General features: G+C 49.6%; 1 protein-coding gene across 1 annotated transcript in view; it reads left to right on the forward strand.

Moving 5' to 3' along the window:
• VPS41 (VPS41 subunit of HOPS complex) overlaps positions 1-18,399 on the forward strand; it is an 841,276-nt gene that overhangs the window by 614,773 nt on the left and 208,104 nt on the right. Inside the window, exons 18-19 of the mRNA XM_078688207.1 lie at positions 6,020-6,147; positions 9,944-10,088. Coding sequence (XP_078544333.1) covers positions 6,020-6,147; positions 9,944-10,088 — 273 coding nt within the window. The remainder of the gene's footprint in view (positions 1-6,019; positions 6,148-9,943; positions 10,089-18,399) is intronic.

Below are 18,399 nucleotides of genomic sequence, written 5' to 3' on the forward strand. Positions count from 1 at the left end.
GGTCCAACAGACTTCATGGTGATACAAATATGCCAATCATGGATATCCAATCACAATAACAATTTACACAGGGAGCACTTACACTCTGACACTGATCAGCAGTGGCAGAGTGTCCAAAGCATCTGAACCAACAAAAACGAAATCCAGCACAGCATCAAAAAAATACAGGAGGTAGAGGCCAAAAAGAGAGGGGAAACCAAGCCAAAGATGCCAGGTCTAACACGAACACACCTGCGACCCCCAGAACCCAACCCAATCCCCAACTCCCTCGTCCCCCCACCCTACCAGGAACAGGTCCTAAAACAAAACTGTTAGTCCCCATCCAAACCATACCAACACACACCTCACACCTAAGCCCAGCGGTAGTCACCCCTGGCATGCCTTAAGGGCTACGGGGGGGGGGGGGCATGGGGGGGTTCTGTTACAACGGGTGACCGCTCTCGCTCATATATTAACTCCGTTAAGGTCCCCCTATAAATCCCCACCAGCTACCCCACCCGTGCGCCAGTCATCAAGTTAACAAAGCACCACAGTATGAGGCCTTTCCCCTCCTCGGGCCGCTTCCCAGCACTCCCTCTTCGTTCGCCATTCAACACCAGCACTCTGTCACAGCATCATACAGGGTCCATTTGCAACCCACTCCGCCACCCTCCAGCCCTAGCACCCATAAGTTTGAACTATCACTCATCCATGAGTCCATTTGCTGTGGCCGGGGTGACCTGCGGCATCCGAACACTTCCAGCCTCCGACGCCTCAGTGTCCGACTGTGTTTTGTCTTTCTCCGTGTCCGTACTCTCCGGGTCGCAGGACAGGCTGCGCCCCACTCACCGGGACCAGCAGGAAGGCGGAAGGGTCCCCTCTGCTCGCTGCTCCCCAACTCGACTTCTTCTGGCCGTTTCTTAATCATGGGGGGGCGCCTCAGCAGAGTCTCCAGGCCGCCGATCTCTCCGAGCCTTCAGGTTGCCATCTCAGTGCTCGCCGAGCTAGCCACCGCCGGTCCGTTGCGGCGTAGGATTACCCCGAGCGCGCTCTGCGCGGGTGCCGCTGCTCACCGCCACTTGCTCGGCGCCTGGGCTCCGCTCCTCCTCAGCCCCGGCAGTGGTCTTCCTGGGCGTTCGGCAGCTTCACAGTGCCGCAGCCGGAGGCCCAGGCATTCCTCAGTGGCCCGCCACCATTTTGTGCCTCCTCCTCGCCGTTTGTCCCAGGCCACTTGAAAGCCCCGGGGGCTCCCGCAGCACGCCTCGCTGGTCACCGGGCAGGCTCCCTGGTGGGGTCCCCCTCCATCAATGATTCCTGGCATCACTGGTGGGCAGCAAGGTTCTCTCTAATTTAGGATTCTATGGGGACCGATGCTGAGCTCGGCGCTCACACAGCCAGCTCCATCTGCCTCCAAGCCACACCCCCGGCAGCCAGTAAACATGGTGCCCTTTCGACTGTTACTTCCATACACTGTGGGATTCAACTGCGCAAGTGCTGCCCATGGTCCTGAGGAGGTCCAGGCTATAGTGTCCCAAGCTACGGCAGACGGGAGAGACGCAACTAAGCTCATAATCAGATGTGGGCTGGACATGACTGACAAGCTGAGCAGAGGTGGCCTTACAGCATCACCCTTGGCTGAGAACAACTGGCATTTCAGGGGCTGTCCAACCTTCACTTATGGACAAGAACTTCGATGGCTCCTGTATCTTCTGGACAAGGTGGACTCAATGCTGGAGTGCTTCAAGGACATCAGGGCTACAGCCAGGCCCTTGTGCCTTTCCATGGCCCGACAATCCAGGTCTGCCTTTTGCTGTTTTCATAGCCATGGAAGGGGCTACCATGCATGCTCTTACCTACCCAGCCACCATGGCCTGCGAGCTTCCCAGCCTCTGCGTGGATGCAGACCTCGTGGGTCAGGCAGCTATGGGTTGACGCAGTCCACTTCCTGCCCCCACCCCACCCCCCACCCCCCACCAGGCAGCCGCAGCCTCCAAACCCCTTTCGTTTGGGCTCCGGCCATCGCAGGCAACCTATAGGCGGCAGGATATGCCATCACCTGCACCACTGGAGGTCAATTACATCAGACCGCTGGTTTATCCAGATTGTCCCAAGTGACTACTCCCTCCCCTTCATGACTACCCCTTCACTCATGCCCCAATTCATGACAGGCTGACGGAGGGACATCTCTTCTTACTCTGCCAGGAAGTGTCAGCTCTCTTGGCCCAGGAAGCCATAGAGAGGGTGCTGGCATCAAGAGTAGGTTATGGTTCTTATTCCCGCTGCTTTCTGGTGCTAAAAGGACAGAGGCCTTCATCCTATACTAGACCTGCACCCTCTCAATTTCTAAGTGAAAAAGGAGAAATTCAAAATGCTCATGCTCACTCAAGTCCTCGCTGCCTCGACTTGGGAGACTGGTTGGCATTGTTGGATTTGCAGGACACATACATCCATATTCCTGTCCTGCCTACCCACAGCTATACCTAGGTTTCATGGTGTGCCACGCGCACGGTTTGCCGTGCTCCCGTTCGGACTTACCAGCGCCCCTCAGGTGTTAACAGAGGTGATGGCCGTGGTTGCAGCTCATCTGCCGAAATCAGGGTTGCCAGTCTCCCTCTAGCTCAATGATTGGTTTTTCAAGTTGAGTTTGCCCCAGGAAGTCGTCTCCCACCTCCAGCCTATGGCAGACCTCCTGCACTTGCTGGAGTTCACTATCAATGTGCTGAAGTCACACCTGACTCACTCTCAGACGCATCCTTTCATCAGAGCTGTTCTGGAAACATTACAGTTTCGGGCTTAATTTCCTCTCCCTTCCTCTACTAGATCTGACAGTGGTGACATATATGTCACTCCTGAGATGAGACAGTCATCCAGGAGAAGTGGTGATCAGCGGTCTCTTGTCTCTGGGAGTATCTGGGCTTCAGATCAACCTACTGGAGCTCTGAACAATCCGGCTGGCATTGAAAGCCTTTCTACCTTACATCATAGGACGGCTAGTGCAGTTGTTGATGTACAACACCACTGCCAAATCGTACTGCAACAAGCAGGGTGCGTTAAGGTCATGGAACCTTTGTTAAGATGCTCAGTGCCTCTGGACGTGGCTTGAACATCGGGGCATACCTCTGGTGGTTCAACACTTGGCGAGTTCTCTGAATGTCAGTGCAGGTTAACTCAGCTGCACATGCCTAGCAGATCTGTGGTTAGATATGTTTGCCACCGCCTAGAAATTCCAATGTCGCCAGGTCTGTACACTGGAGTTTTCAAGGCGACCCACGCTCGAGACACTTCATCTCAAGTGGAGCTCAGGCCTCCTTTATACCTTTCAGTACTTACCACTCCTGCTCAGACTTCTCAAGAAGATCAGGAAGACCTGGCCCAAATCATCCTTGTGGCTCTGGACTGGGCACCAGAGAGTTTGGTAACCTGAGCTGTTGAGCGTGGCCATTGGTCATTCGGGAGGATCTTCCGTCACAGCAGCAAAGAAGGGTTCTCCAACCAAACCTGTTAATGCTTTGCCTTCATGTATGGAGATTGAGTGACAACAGTTGATAGCTTTCAACCTCCTGCCCGAAGTCTGCACTGTTGTCTTGGTAGCCCGGCGTCCCTCCACCAAGATGGTATACACCAGCCATTGCAATAAATTTGTGTCATGGTGTGCTGAAAACCAGCTTGACCCCTTATCTGCCCTCCTTTCTCAGATCTTGCTGTTTATTCTTACCCTTGTCTAGTGGGGCTCTGCATTGGGCACCTTAAAGAGTTACTTAGCTGCAATCTCCGCTTTCCTGCGGCTGCCAGACAAACTTTCCTCTTCAAGTCCCCTATTGTAATTAGGTTACTCAAAGGTCTCCAACATGTTTACACAACTCCATTTGTAGTGACTCAATGGGACCTTAATTCAGTTCTTACTTTTCTGATGTGTGCTCCCTTTGAGCAACTTTGTACCTGCCCTCGTAGGCTTTTCATCATCAATGGCCTTTCTAGTGGCAGTACATTTGCCCGGAGGGTCAGTTATCTGCATGTGCTATCATCTCAGCCTCCATATGTATCTTTCTTCCCAGACAAGCTGGTTTTTAGTACTTGAACCCCCGTACTTGCAAAAGGTAGTCACCTCATTCCATGTAGGACAGTTCATCAATTTGCCTACCTATTACGCCCTGCCTCATCCCTCTAAAAAAGAGGAGAGACCCCACCTTCTGGACCAAAGAAGAGCATTGTCATTCTTCCTTGAGATTGGGTGGACAATCAACTCTACGTGGGGTATGTCGGGGCCAAGAAAGGGAAGGTTGTGTAGAAGGAAACCATTTCCCTACGAACCCTGCTCTATATCAAGATCCGCTGTGCATTGGCCAAGAAGCAACCCCCAGAGGGTTTAATTCATGATTGCAGACCCACCTCCAGTAAGGTATTGCTTGGGAATATATTCTAAGTTTACCGCATCAATGCGGTGGCTTTTCCCGCTGTACACGGCAATTTTAAAATTACCGCGTTACATGACGAGCTCAGCTCGTCATGAGCGCACGGCAGGTTACGCTCATGACGAGCTGACCTCGTCATCAGCCTGGAAGGGGTTAAGGAGTCTACAGTTAAAATCTCTATCAGATGAACAGTTACTTGCCTTTGGTAATGCCTTATCTGATAGAGACTACATCTAGCCTCAGATTCCTTAAACCCGCCCATCCTCCTGGCTATGCAGGCAGATTTTTAGGATCAAGCTGTTTTCCTTTCTGGGCCCTAGTTTTCCACACCATTGGTCACTGTTCTTCTTGGCTGTGTGCTCTTAGCATGGAAAGTCGTGAAAATAAACTGACGTCAGTGAAGTGGTGCCTGTATAGGCACAACACACATCTGTTCCTGCACGGATGACACCAATGACACCATGCGGAGACAAGCAACTCCACGCAGGGATACTGCTCACGATAACATTTCTGGATCCAGTGTGACACCCGGGTATAATTCTAAGGTGAGGAATCTGCAACTACATAGTCTCTATCAGATAAGGCGTTACTGAAGGTAAGTAACTTATTCTTTACAAAAATATATCTTAAGTTCCAATCATATTATAGAGGGAACTAGTAAATATCTGAAAAAATGGTTTCAACACATGCATTAAACTTCATGTTAAAAAAATATGATTCAAAATCAGCTAAGCGTTTAAATACTTAATGGGGCAGTTCAGTTGTGCTTGCCCTGCTTGCTGTGCTGAGGGCTGTCGCTCAGAGGCAAGCCGAGGCACTGGAGAGAAAGATGCCACATTTTCCAAGAGCTTATTTCGAATGCTACGAGGTGGTGGGAGTGCTGCTCTCCTCTTTGATCACTTTACCTTGTGCAATAGCAGGGCCTTCCATTTGCCCCCAGCAAGGTGTGCGCTCCCAGGTGGAGAGGGAACATTGCCATGGCTGCCTGGCCTGGGGTAGGAGGACTACTGCTATCCCTAGGGTGGTGGGAGATCACATCTCTAATACAATAATCAAGGCATCGATACTTCTATTTAAATCCTTTGGTACCCATTCATCTTGAAATCATGTGGATGCAGCACTATATAACTCCTCTTAGTCTTCCTCTAAACCCGGCAGCACACTCCTCACGCCAAGATAGTAACTGGACCCTTGGCTGCTAACCAGCAGCACTTACACCTTGTTCTTTATCTGCTCTCAGATGTCTTCAATGCCTTACTGTATGCTTTGCCATTTGTTCTTTAAATGGTAATTCTAGCACAAGATGAGTTTTCATTTTCTGAAAGTACTTATGTTGTCTTTTAGCTTGGCCCATTGTTCGCAAGCGGGCGCCCAGTGTTGTGCACACCATAGTGCCTCAAGCTTTGTATTATTGTTTGCAGACACAAAGCACTGCAGGGCAGCCCCCAATGGAACGATGAAACAGTCTCTCTGTTTTGAATGTTGTCATATATGCTATGGTGTCGGTTTTCATCCGAACAGCCTGTCATCCTCTGTCACATAATCCCTTATTTCCAGGCCCCACACTGGGAGCAGCGACACGATCTTCTCTTTCAGCGCGGTGTTTTATTGAGTTATCTTTTGTCTAGGGATTTTCAACCTTGATAAAAGAGTGGCCTGGAGATCTGTACAACAACAAAGCAATTGTGCAAGCTGTGCAGGATAATCTGAAGAAAGATCCGCAGAACAGGACGCTGCTGAAAACCCTGGCGGAGCTGTAAGTGTGCCTTTTAGCATGTTACCAAAGCAAGAAGAGCATTTATGTTTCATTTTCGGCTTTGTGGAACTTGTTCCACTTTCTCATTTACTATTTTTGAAGTTCTGACAAACTGGGCAAATGAATGGCCATGATTTACCTTGTTTTGCATCACTTTAAATTCTGCTGCCCACCATACTTCATGCTAGCCTCTCAAAGGCCTCCTAGCTCTCCATGCTAGAGGGGTCAGAGCACAGATTCAGCAAAATGCCTTTCGACAAAAGTGTAGACTTAACTTGGAGATAAACTACTAGGACTTCTACATCCTTTCAGGTCTTTTCTTTAGGATGCCCTGAGCCCTTGGTGGAGTGTGTTACACAGAAAACATGTAGACAAGAAACATATATGAAAATGAGCTCTTTTAAATGGTGGGAATGACTCTGTTCTTAATGCTACTCCGAGGCGAAGTTTGCAGTACTGAACATGCATTGGTAATTTCATCGCTTAGGAGGTATTTTCTATCTTGTATTAAAATGGGACTTGCATACTGTTAGCTAGATTAGAAGGCCTTAATTGCTCCTTTAGGACTTTGTAGGTTTCTAGTGGCCTGGGGCCGCAATTCATAACCTGGGCTCTGTGATGCCTACTCAGGGGGTCCGTGACTGTTTGAAAATTAAATAATATTAGCAGATTAATAATGTGTATATAGCTAAAAAAAAAATCAATATAAAGGGATTTGAATTTGGATACCACAATTAGATTGGCTTCCTTATCTTGATTCATGGGAGCAGCACAAGTACAGCAAATGGAATCTAGAACGGACGTTTAGTGTGTTCAATTGAAGCACTGGTATCCACCCACAGCAAGTATTTGCAATGCAAAAGATCTCAAATTTACGAGAGTTTGAGCTGTTGGCATTGTAAATGAAAATAGCTTAAATTCTCACAAATGCGAGACCTATTGCATTGCAAATATTTTTTGTTTCTAAGCGCCCCATGCCGCACTTGCACGTAAATAGAGGCCACACCCCTTTCTTTAGACGAGCCGCGTCTAAAGAAAGGGGCACAGCCACCATTACAGTGAAAGCGCAGTATGGGGCACTTTCACAAAAAAGGATTTGTTTGATAAACAAATGCTTTTTTTGTAAAAGCAGCCCTAACATTGCTTTCATTTTAATGGCGGCCGCACGCCTTTCTTTAGACGTGGCTTGTCTAAAGAAAGGGGCGTTGCCTCTATTAGCATACAAGTGTGGCATGGGTCGCATGGAAACAACCCAAAAAAAAGTGAATACATATTTTTTTTAAGACATGCGGCTGCATTCGGCGCCGCAAATAAGCCAAAGGTGCGCCGCCACTGTGGCGGTACCAAGGAGGGATTACTAAGCCTATTGACCAATGAAGAGTCAGAGTTTACAAAGGACAATGACACAAGCCAATGAACAATATGATCGGAGAGTGGGCAGAGCTTCAAGTCCATACCTGAATACAGCATGCCTTCCAGAGCAGCGCATGCACTGCCCACGTTCGACCTAAAAAAAGAGCATGCATGAGGAGCAAAAAGGACAAAGTGATATGCTAGGCTCTAATGATGCCGCATGCTATTTTGTCTTTTAGAAATGAAACGACATTTTGAAAAGCTGCAACCTTTCTGTTAAAATTAAAATTCTCACAGTTGTCGTTTTTTGGTCAATTAAATAAAATATTATTTAGTTTCTGTGCGTATATGATACTTACTTGTTCCTATTTTATTGCGTAATATTTTGAGGTTCAAATCGTAGAAATCCCTTATATGGGACTTGGCTTCCAGTAGTGATTCAGTGCGGCTCCACATTTAAAATATTGCCTACTGCATCATTCCTGGACACCAGATAAATGTGTTTAATCCCACGATTAAGATTTTGCAAAAAAATAGAAATGTTTGCCTAAAAGTGCGGCAACAAAATATGCTACAGATGTCAGGCGGGTTAAAACTAGGAGTCAAAGCAATAAATGTGTTCCCCCTGATTGAAATGATAAACTCTGATCGCATTAGCATCAACATATATATTTTTAACAGAACTAAAGCAATGTACCATTTTCAAAGACAATAGAAAGTAGATAAAAACATCAACATACTGTTTTGGTGGGGAATAACATAAAAATACATGTAGTGATGTGGCAATTTGATTCACATTAAGGGACCTCAAGCGCAAAGAGGGTGATTAAGGGGGTTGTTGATTTAGATATAACGGGTGTTGTTTGAGATCTTTGCTAAATAACAGAATGAAAAGAGCAGTAGGACCATTCTGCTCCCATGAACTCCCAACGTCCTTGAACATTAAGGGGCACATGCATCAACATAAGGAATTGTGATTCCTTAATAGTGATTTTTTTAGGAATCGCTATTTAGGAATCGCAATTCCTTATGCACGTAGGATTTGCTAACAAAATTGCGATTCCTACATATTCCTTAATTGCAAATTGCGATTTGCAGTTAAGGAATAGCTACCCATTTATTCCTATGGGCCTAGAGGCCCATAGGAATGAAGGGGAATTGCATGCGAAATTTGAGAGTACCAAATAGGTACTTGCAAATTGCACATGCAATTTCAAGGGTGCAAAGGTGCCAAAACGGCACCCTGATACACCCTTGAAATTGCCATGTGACCACATGTTGCACACACACATGCCCCAAGGGCATGTGTGGGTGTGTAACATTGAACTTTGAAAAATGCACTTTAGTGCATTTTTCAAGTTTTCGCAAATTACCATTAACTTTAAATTGATGGCAATTTGCGATCCCCAAGAAATCGCAAGTTAAAATTGCAACCTGCATTGCATTTAGGAAATCACAATTTGCGATTCCCTAAATGCATTCGCAATTTAAATAATCGTGCATTTTGTGATTACTTAAATTGCAAATTTGCATTTGGTTTGATGCATCCCAAATGCAAAAATACCCGTTGCAAAGGGGCAGATTCGCAGAATCTGCCCCTTTGCGACCAGTCTTTAGAATGATGCATGTGCCCCTAAATTCGGCCCCGCTGAGGCAAGAAAAGGTAAAACTTCACGGTTATCCACACAGAATTAATTTAAACCTTTTTGTAAATGCTTTGTAACGATTGTGGAAACTTTTACAAATGTATTTGAGAATACACATCATGTAATAACCTGATGGGAAATCTTGTCAAAGTCCTCTCAGGAAGGACATCTGGAACGCCCTCTAAACATTAATTATTGCACTTTATTCTCAGAGTTGTTGATGTATATAACTAACATTTGTTTAAATACTTTCCGTTATAATTTGTAAAAAGAAAGAGTTGTGAAGTAGTCGAATATGTATAAATTACTATTTAGACAAGTTTCACCTTAATGTATTTGATTAGACCTAACCTAGCCAATTCTTTAAGAATAAAATGTTTTTACCCGATTCTGCTTCTTTGGCCATCAAATAGTGACTTATGTAGGGTCAGTTGGAGAATAAGATCAAACTGTATATGTAAGAGGCGTTTTGGTGTAATGAAGCTATTGTTCCAATTCTGTTGCTCCCTAGCTGTATTCTATTTGCAAGCAGTGTTATATGAAAAGAGAGAGAATCTGCAATTAATTGTCTTTTAATGTTCAGTTTTCAAAGTAGGCCTTTTTGATGTGATTCCTCCTTTTGGAAGAGGGCAGTCTGAGGATGTGTGGTTGTAGTAGAGTCTTGAGCCAGACCTGTACTGCTGATGCTTGTCATCATTGTCTATACCGCCTAATGAAGTCATTGCTGTGCTCATTTGTGAGAATGTCTGTGTTTTACTACATGTAATGGAACAGTGAAAACTTCCTTTTCCTTTCAGGCACACGTATGACCAGCGTTATGACAAGGCCCTAGAAATCTACTTAACACTCAGACACAAGGACGTCTTTGAGCTGATTCACAAGCACAATCTTTTTAGCTCCATCAGGGACAAGATTGTGTTGCTGATGGATTTTGATGCTGAGGTAATGTAGCATTCAAGCACATTGTACATTACTGTGGTAACTTTTTCAGTTTTCTTAACATTGCTGGTTGAGTACCTAAGTAGCCCATAACGTGTTTAACTTTTCCATACCTTCTACATAACTGTTGGCCTTGGTTGTAAGTTCAGAAGGTAGATGTTATCATTGAGCAGCACAGCGAATGCCCTCAGTGTGTCATTGAGGCACTTTCCAGAGACGAGTCCTGCAGCAGAGTTTTTTCACTGCTAACAGAACAAGCATTGGTAAAGCCAGTAGGTGTCTTGACACAATGAAAACTAAATGTGGCACCATATGCTGGCTGTACAAAATTTAAATTAAAAAGATACAGTGCTCGAGTGATGATCACTAAGAAACTTTGTGGACTTATTAATGCAATGAAAAGTGATGTATGCCAAATATATATAACCCTGAAGGCCTCTCAGACAGAATTCCTCATGGAGAGAGTCCCCCATGTATATCATTGTTTTTTTTTCACAACAAATTTTTATTGTTTCATTAGGCAAAGCAATCACGTGGCTCCCCCCATCCGGAGATTACCACCACATATCATAACACATTTCAGTTTTGTGCATAGCTTAATCAATGAAAAGAGGAGAAAAACAACCCCCCACCCACCCCACCTCCACCCAACTACCCATATACCCACCCCTTATCCCTCCCTAACCCCTTGCACGCGATCACAACAAGCTATCAGTACATGGCATTTGTGTGCTTGAGAGGGCGCAAACCCCTCAGGCCTCAGGGTCCTCCACAACCTGCTCATCCTCTTCTTGGTCTGTCGGAGGGTCCAGGAACAACCCCCTATACTCCGCCCAACGTTTCCAGATTTTATAGTGTTTGCAGGGGCATACTCTGGCCTCAAACACCGGGCGTTCCAACCCCATGAAGTAATCTAGACCCGCCTTCCATGCACACAGCGGGGGGGCCCTCGTACCCTTCCATGCCCTAGCTAGATCTCTTTTTGCGACCACCAACCCCAGTAAAAGCAGGTGGCGCTTGTAAATATTCCCGCCAACCCCCTCTAGTACATGAAGGAGCCCTAATCGGGGGGTGCGGGGCAGATCCCACCCCAACACCTCAGACAAGCATCCCCAAACACCGCACACGACCACACGGTATGCAGTAGCGTACCCCTCTCATCTCCACAGCGCAGGCAGTCCGGCGACGCAATCAGGCCCGCTCTCCACAGTCGTTCCCGGGTGTAATAGGCCCTGTGTAAGTATTTAAATTGGATAAGTCTGAGTCGTATTGCTATTGCTGTCCCTCTCGGGGATTCTAGCGCCTCCCTCCAATCATCCTCATCTAGCGGTCCAACATCCCTTTCCCACGCCTCCTTAAGGGGAAGTAGGGAGGAAGAGCAGTGTGTCACCAGTGTTTGGTATATTTTAGACACTTTCTTATCTCCCAGGTCGCCCATGAAGACCTTCGCCTCTATGGGGCTGAACTCCGGCAACGATTCCAAACCTACGAGACTAGGCTCCAGGGCATGCCGGAGCTGCAAATAGCGAAAAAATTGTGTCTTGGGCATTTGGAACTCGGTACTGAGCTCCTGGAAGGACTTGAGGGCGCCCCCGGTCAGCACGTGTCCTAGGGATGAGATCCCTACCGCATCCCATCCATCAAACCCCTGCAGCGAGGTCAGCGCGGGGAGCCTCCCGTTCCTCCATAATGGGGTCTCCGCTGTCAATCTGCCCCACCAACCCATGCGACGCAACGCCTGCCGCCACACTATAAATACCACCTGTGCAGTACGCGGCAGCCCGTGCCGCAACCTGGCAGAGTACAGAATCGTGTGCAGCGTATTATTGCCCATCAATGAGCGCTCTAGGGCGTAGGCGGGGTCTCCCCTGTCCCCGTACCACCACTCGTTGAGTACCAACAAGTGGGAGGCCTGATAGTAGGACAACAGGTCCAACGTGGCCATACCACCACAGTATGTGGACAGGAAGCATGTCCGCAACGCCACCCTAGCTGCCCCTTCAGCCCAGAGGAAGCGGCCCAGCACAGAGTTAACCTGGCGAAACCACTTGGGCGCGATGGGGTGGGGGTGGTTCTGTATCTGGTATAGGAGGCGCGGTAGCGCGGCCATCTTAAAGATCGCCGACCTGCCGAATATGGTAAGAGGCATTCGAGACCATGTTTTGACATCCGTCTGGACTTTTTCCCACACCGGTACGACGTTGCGTTCCCACGCCACGTCGGCTGATTCAGTGAGGAACACCCCCAGGTATTTCAGTCCCCCAGCCGCCACCTGCAACGTCGCTGCCCATGGGTCTGCCGCCACTCCACTCCCAACACCCACAGGGTGGACTTTCGCGGGTTTAGAAACAGGCCCGAGACCTCACCAAAGATGCGCATAATCTCCAGGACTCGGGGGCCCGACCTGCGCAGGTCAGTAAGAAAAAAGAGGACATCGTCCGCGTATAACGCGATTCTGTCTGTGATGTGTCCTCCCCATTCAAAGCCCCGCATCTGCGCGTCGATACGCACCCAGGAGGCCAGAGGCTCCATCGGCAACGCAAATAGATAAGGAGACAGCGGGCACCCCTGTCGGGTCCCGCGGCAAATCGAGACCGCCCCCGAGACTCGCACAGATGCTGTGATATCGGTGTAGAGCAGTTTGACGTAGGAGATGAATACTGGGCCCAGGTTTAAGTGCGGCAGGAGCGCAAACAGGTAGTTCCAGCTGACCGAGTCAAAGGCGCTATCTATATCTGCCAGCAGTAGGGCCGCTCCTTCTCCCTTGGCCCCCATAGCATCAATCGCCGCCTGTGCCCGCCTAATATTATGCCTTGTCGCTCTATGTGGCATAAAGCCGGCCTGGTCCGGATGAACCAGGTCAGTCACATACGGGAGCAATCGGTTAGCCAAGGCTTTAGCCAGCAGCTTGGCCTCGATATTAAGTAGGGAGATCGGGCGATAAGACTCCGGCTTGTCAGGGGGCCTACCAGGCTTCTGAAAGACCACCACCTCGGCATGTCGCCAATCAGCAGGCAGTCTACCTTGTGATCGTGCCACCTCCAGCGCGGCACGGTAGTGGGACCCCAGTTGGAGATGGAAGGTTTTATAAAATTCGCATGGGAAGCCACTAGGTCCAGGTGCCTTCCCTGAATTAAGCTGTCCCAGTGCATCTCCCAGCTCCTCTGCTGTAAGGGGGAGGTCCAGCGCTTTCCTAGTTTCGTCAGAGACCGTCTTCGGAGGCAGGTCTCCAATAAACTTATCTATCTCATCGGCCGAGAGACAGTCCCGTGCAGCGTATTGCTCCTTATAGTAGAGGGCAAAGCTCGCCGCCAGCTCCGACGGGTCCGTGATCACCACCTCATTTACGTCGGCGAGGCCCGGAAGTGTAATCGGTTGGAAAGTACGCTGGCACAGTCTATGAAGCATAGTACAGGATTTGTCCCCCCATTGGTAGATTCTGCTCCTCGTGGCCAGCCAAGCCTGTCGAGCCTCATCTAGGAGCAGAGAAGCGTATGATTGTTGCGCCTGCAGGAGCAACCTTACCGCCACCTCGTCTCCACCCTCCTGACACTGCCGTTCCAGGCGTCCCACCTGCGCTGCTGCCTCAGTAATCGCTTCTCTACGCTGACTGCGCGCCGCCGCACACCATGCAATATCCACCCCTCGTAAGGTGGGCTTCATAGCCTCCCAAACCACGACTGCATCTATCTCCCCCACCAGGTTCTCCCGCCAATAATGCGCAATTGCACCGCGCAGGTGTTGAACATATTCGGCCTGCTGAAGGTGCCACGGGGACATTCTCCAGCGGAACGGTTGCCGTGCCCTCTGCAGTCCCATCCTTACTGCCACTGGGGAGTGATCCGACAATCCTCTAGGTAATATTTCGGCCTCCCACACCCTGTCAAGAAAAGCATGGGGCATAAAGACATAATCCAGGCGTGAAAACGAACCATGTACTGCCGAAAAATACGTAAAATCTCGCGCCCTAGGATGCATATGTCGCCACACATCTGCCCAGCCCATCCCATCCACCATTGCATTCAACCGGGTAGGGGCAGCCGCTGTCAACCCCCCCTGCAATCTCCGACGATCCAGACATACATCCATAACGTCATTCCAGTCACCCCCCAGCACTGCCAAGGATTCCGGAATATCCGCCCACACTGCAAACAACTTCTCAGACAGGGACCACTGCAACGGGGGAGGAGCATAGACACTACCAAAGACCACTGGTTCCGTCCCCACCATCCCCTTAATGAAGATGTATCGACCCTGTGTGTCAGACCATTGTTTCTCATGAACGTACGCTAGCCTGCGGTGCACTAGTATAGCAACTCCTCTGGACCCCCTCGAGAATCCAGCATGATACACCTGTTGATAACCAAACCTTTGCAGGCTAAGCACTTTTGTCCCCAACATGTGTGTTTCTTGCAATAAGAGTACATCTGCTGCCTCCCTCTTCCCCCACCGCAAGATAGCGCCCCGCTTGATCTTGTCGAGCATCCCCCTCACATTCCAAGTTATCACTCGTAAGGACTCCCTGGGGAGCCCCGACGGCGGTGTGTCAGCCATTATCAAGTGAAATGGACCCATCTAGCCTCCAGCGCCGCGCCCCATCACACATCTCAAGCATCAGCAATACAGTAGAAATCACGTGCATGTCACCCCTTACGCCCTTACTCCCCGTAACAACAACAACCCCCTCCCCCACCCCTACTCCAACCCAACCTACCCTGGCCCACCCCTCCTTCCTTCCATACCCCCCACCCCTATACCTCATAGAACACTGAAGTATCTGTCGCGGCATGGGTGCCCTCGGGCCCAAAACATAGTTCCCAAGGCCAACCATACCAATGGATCCCAACTACCCCTTCAAACAGTACGAACTCCCCCCACCCCTGACAACTCCCACCAACGTAGGAGGCAAGTAGCCCCTATCAGGAGCACCCCGAACCCCACCCTCCCCACCCCCCCGGAAAGACAAACAAGTCGATTAGCCACAACCAGAGGTGCAGCAGGCAGCCCTCAATATAGCAAAGTGTTAGGAGACAGCTCCTCTCCATCTGGAGCCCTCATCATTCCCAGCGGAACGGTCAGCCCCACAGTAACTCATCAGCCCTTGCCAGTGTGATCGGGGGCGTCTTGTGTCCCCTCAGAAGAACCACTCCTCGAAGCAGAGCGTTTTCTAGATCGAGACCGTCTGTGTCGGTTGGCCCGGGCCGTCTGGTCCCCCTTGTCCTGCGATGAGTCTCTCGATATGCCCGGGTTCAATCCCGGCTGAGCATGGGGCCTGACGCTCACAGTTTCATCGGTCCACTTGAAGACCTCCTCCGGCGAGTCGAAGAAATGGGTGCGGGATTGAAAGACCACCCGGAGGCGGGCCGGATAGAGCAAGGAGTATTGGATCTTTAGGCCCCGAAGTTTCGCCTTGGCGGCGATGAATGAATGCCGCTGCTGTTGCACAAGCCTAGTGGAAGATCATGATCTTATGGTTCTCAAAAAGAAGGGAGTCTTTGGCCCTGGCTTCCCGCAAAATCGTGTCCCTGTCGTGAAAGTTCAGGAGCGTAGCGATCACTGGTCTAGGCCTCTCTCCCGCCGGCGGTTTCTGGGTCAGGGCTCTATGGGCGCGTTCAATCACAAAGCAACGGGACAGGACGTCCGGGGGGAGCCAACTCTCCAGCCACTGGGACAGAAATTGTTCCATGTGCCCCTTCTCACATCCCTCCGGAAAGCCCACAAAGCGGAGGTTATTCCTGCGCGCCCGTCCCTCCGCATCTTCCACCCTGAGCGCCAAGCCCCGCTGAATGTTCTCCATCGCCGCCATTTTCTTTTTCAGGGTCCCCACATCGTCCTCCACAACCGAAATCCGAGATTCCGTCTCTGTTATCCGTGCAACGGCGTTGCGCAGGTCGTGGCGCAATAGGGTCACATCGGCTCCAACTGCCCCAATCTTGGCATCCAGCATGTCCCTGGACTGGGTAATGGCCGCCATAAGCGCTGCGTTGTCCGGGCCCGACCCCGGACCACCGGACGCTCCGGAGCCTCCACTCGGGCCCGTAAACTTGTCGATGGGTCCCTGCTTGGCAGGCCCACCCCCACCTCTGGTCATGATCCGGCACTATCCGGGGCTACCGCCTCACAGACTACTCAGTGATGGGTCTCACGTCACCAATGGTCACCACCAACACCGGTTAGGCCGGACTACCTCCACGGGGCTGTCGAGGGGGCCGATGGGGCAATCCACCGAGCTCAGGGTCTCTGCTCCCAGGCGGTTCAAGCCACGGCTGTCCTCCGCCAAACACTCGCAACAGGCGATTGGGGGGGTCCCCCACACCACAGTCTGTCACCCCAGGGCAATCAAATCCGGCAACAGTTCCACCAGCGCCACTGCTCGTCGCTCAGTGACCTAGGGGTACGACACGCGCACCCCCTCCCACTCTCACACCTGTGTACCGGCACTCGGGATATCAAACACCAGGGGGGGGGGGGGGGGCAACTCTAGTGGGACAGGGCCGTGTACAAGCCCCCAGGTCCAGATCGTATGCAAAATCTCACTCCGGGGGGCCCACTCCAACAGCAGTCTCGCTGCTGCCCGCGCTGTACCTTCGGTGACGGAGGGCGCCAAACTCGAGTCCCCGGCTCCTGCTGCCCGAAGTAGGCCGCCGCCCCTTCACTGCACCTCAGTGGCACCGGGACTCTCGCCACCTCCGCGGGCTGTTGTACACCGCCTTTCGTTGCTCCGCTTACTGCGCAGGCCCCAAATCGCGGGTCCCGCCTCTCCACCAGCCTGCCGACCAAGGGCGCTTCCGGTCGGGGATCACCAAACTCGAGGCCCCGGCTGCCCACGATGCGGGTAGGCCTCAGGATGTCGCCTCCGGTATTTCACCCGCCAGAGCTCTTGGAATCCCGATTCTTTCACCTGAGGGCTCCCTTCCCTTGCCGCAACCTCCGCCGCAGGTGTGGGGTGTTACAGAGGTCCGGAGGCCAGGATAAATATACAGATTGGTATCGGGCTGGCGGGAGCTCTAGCAAGCCATGTCCGCCATCTTCGCCCTCGTAGCCACGCCCCCGTGTATATCATTGTTTAAAAAAAAAAAAAAGTCTGTGCCATTGCTGAGTCTGTAGGGTAGCCATTGCCAGATTTACATAACAACAGCATTTGGTACACGCTCACATAGAACCCCGAAAAAAGATTATGGGAATGCGATGGGTATGCTATCACAATCTAAGGTTTTTAGCTCCAGGAGGCGTTTAGGTGTCTACACGCCCTCACTCCAGCGCTATAGATATTGGCTTTGACGAGTAAACTTAGAATTTACCAAATGAACAAAGTGTATATTCTTAACTTTACCCTTCCACATTTTTTAAAATTCAAATTGGAACCTATTACAATAAAACATTACTACCAACTTTCCAACTGACCTTTACCCCCGTTATCCCTACGTCGATGTCAGACCCCCTGAGAGATAGTGTGCTGTCACAACCTAAAATGGTGAATGAGTGGCCAAACCCCAGTACTGAAAGTGTCAGACTCGTATCCCCTTTCCATTGATTCAGTGATATTTTCAGAAGGCCTCTTTGCACGTAATTAGGTTATTCTTCATTATTATACCTAATGGCATAAACAGTGTCAAATTCAGAACATTTATTAAACATGATTTCAGTAATCTTCCAATCTCTCACTGATTCTAATAAATCAGAAAATGCAATGTACCTAATTGTCCATACAGACACTTGTGTAAGAAAAATGCAAACTTAAGCAGACTATGACAATATTATCGGCTAAACATGGACCCCTAGCAGTTCCTTATACTCCTATCGAAGAACAGAGGAAAGGCAAGAATCCATAAGGTTTCTCATTGTTGTTTCTGAAAAATCGCAATGATGAAGACCAAAATGACTTACTACTGAAAACGATGGGCTTAATGTAAAACGGACTGTTAAAGGAACTTACAATGCAAATTAAAGAATTAATGTGATGTATTTGCACTTTTGAAGCAATGTCATCTGAAGAAAAATGCAAACACAAATCAGCATAATCTTATGGTGTGGAAGAAATGTCAGTTGAAACATAGACATATACGCATTTATCTGTGGGAATATGACCTCCTCAGTATATGGAATTGTCACCCCCTAAAGGACTCACTTCCAGTTGAGAATAAAAGGAAGAGGTCGGCGGTTGATCCCAATTGGAGCTACTTGCTCTCCAGAAATCAGCCATGCTGAGTTTAAGTCAACACTTCCTGTTTTCATAAATAAAACAATGTTATTGAATAACATCCAGGTTTTCTGTCATGTTACCTTGAATGTTAAAACAAATTCCTTAGTTAGC

Source organism: Lissotriton helveticus, chromosome 4_1 (assembly GCF_964261635.1).
Source record: "Lissotriton helveticus chromosome 4_1, aLisHel1.1, whole genome shotgun sequence".
NCBI classification, from domain to species: Eukaryota; Metazoa; Chordata; class Amphibia; order Caudata; family Salamandridae; genus Lissotriton; species Lissotriton helveticus.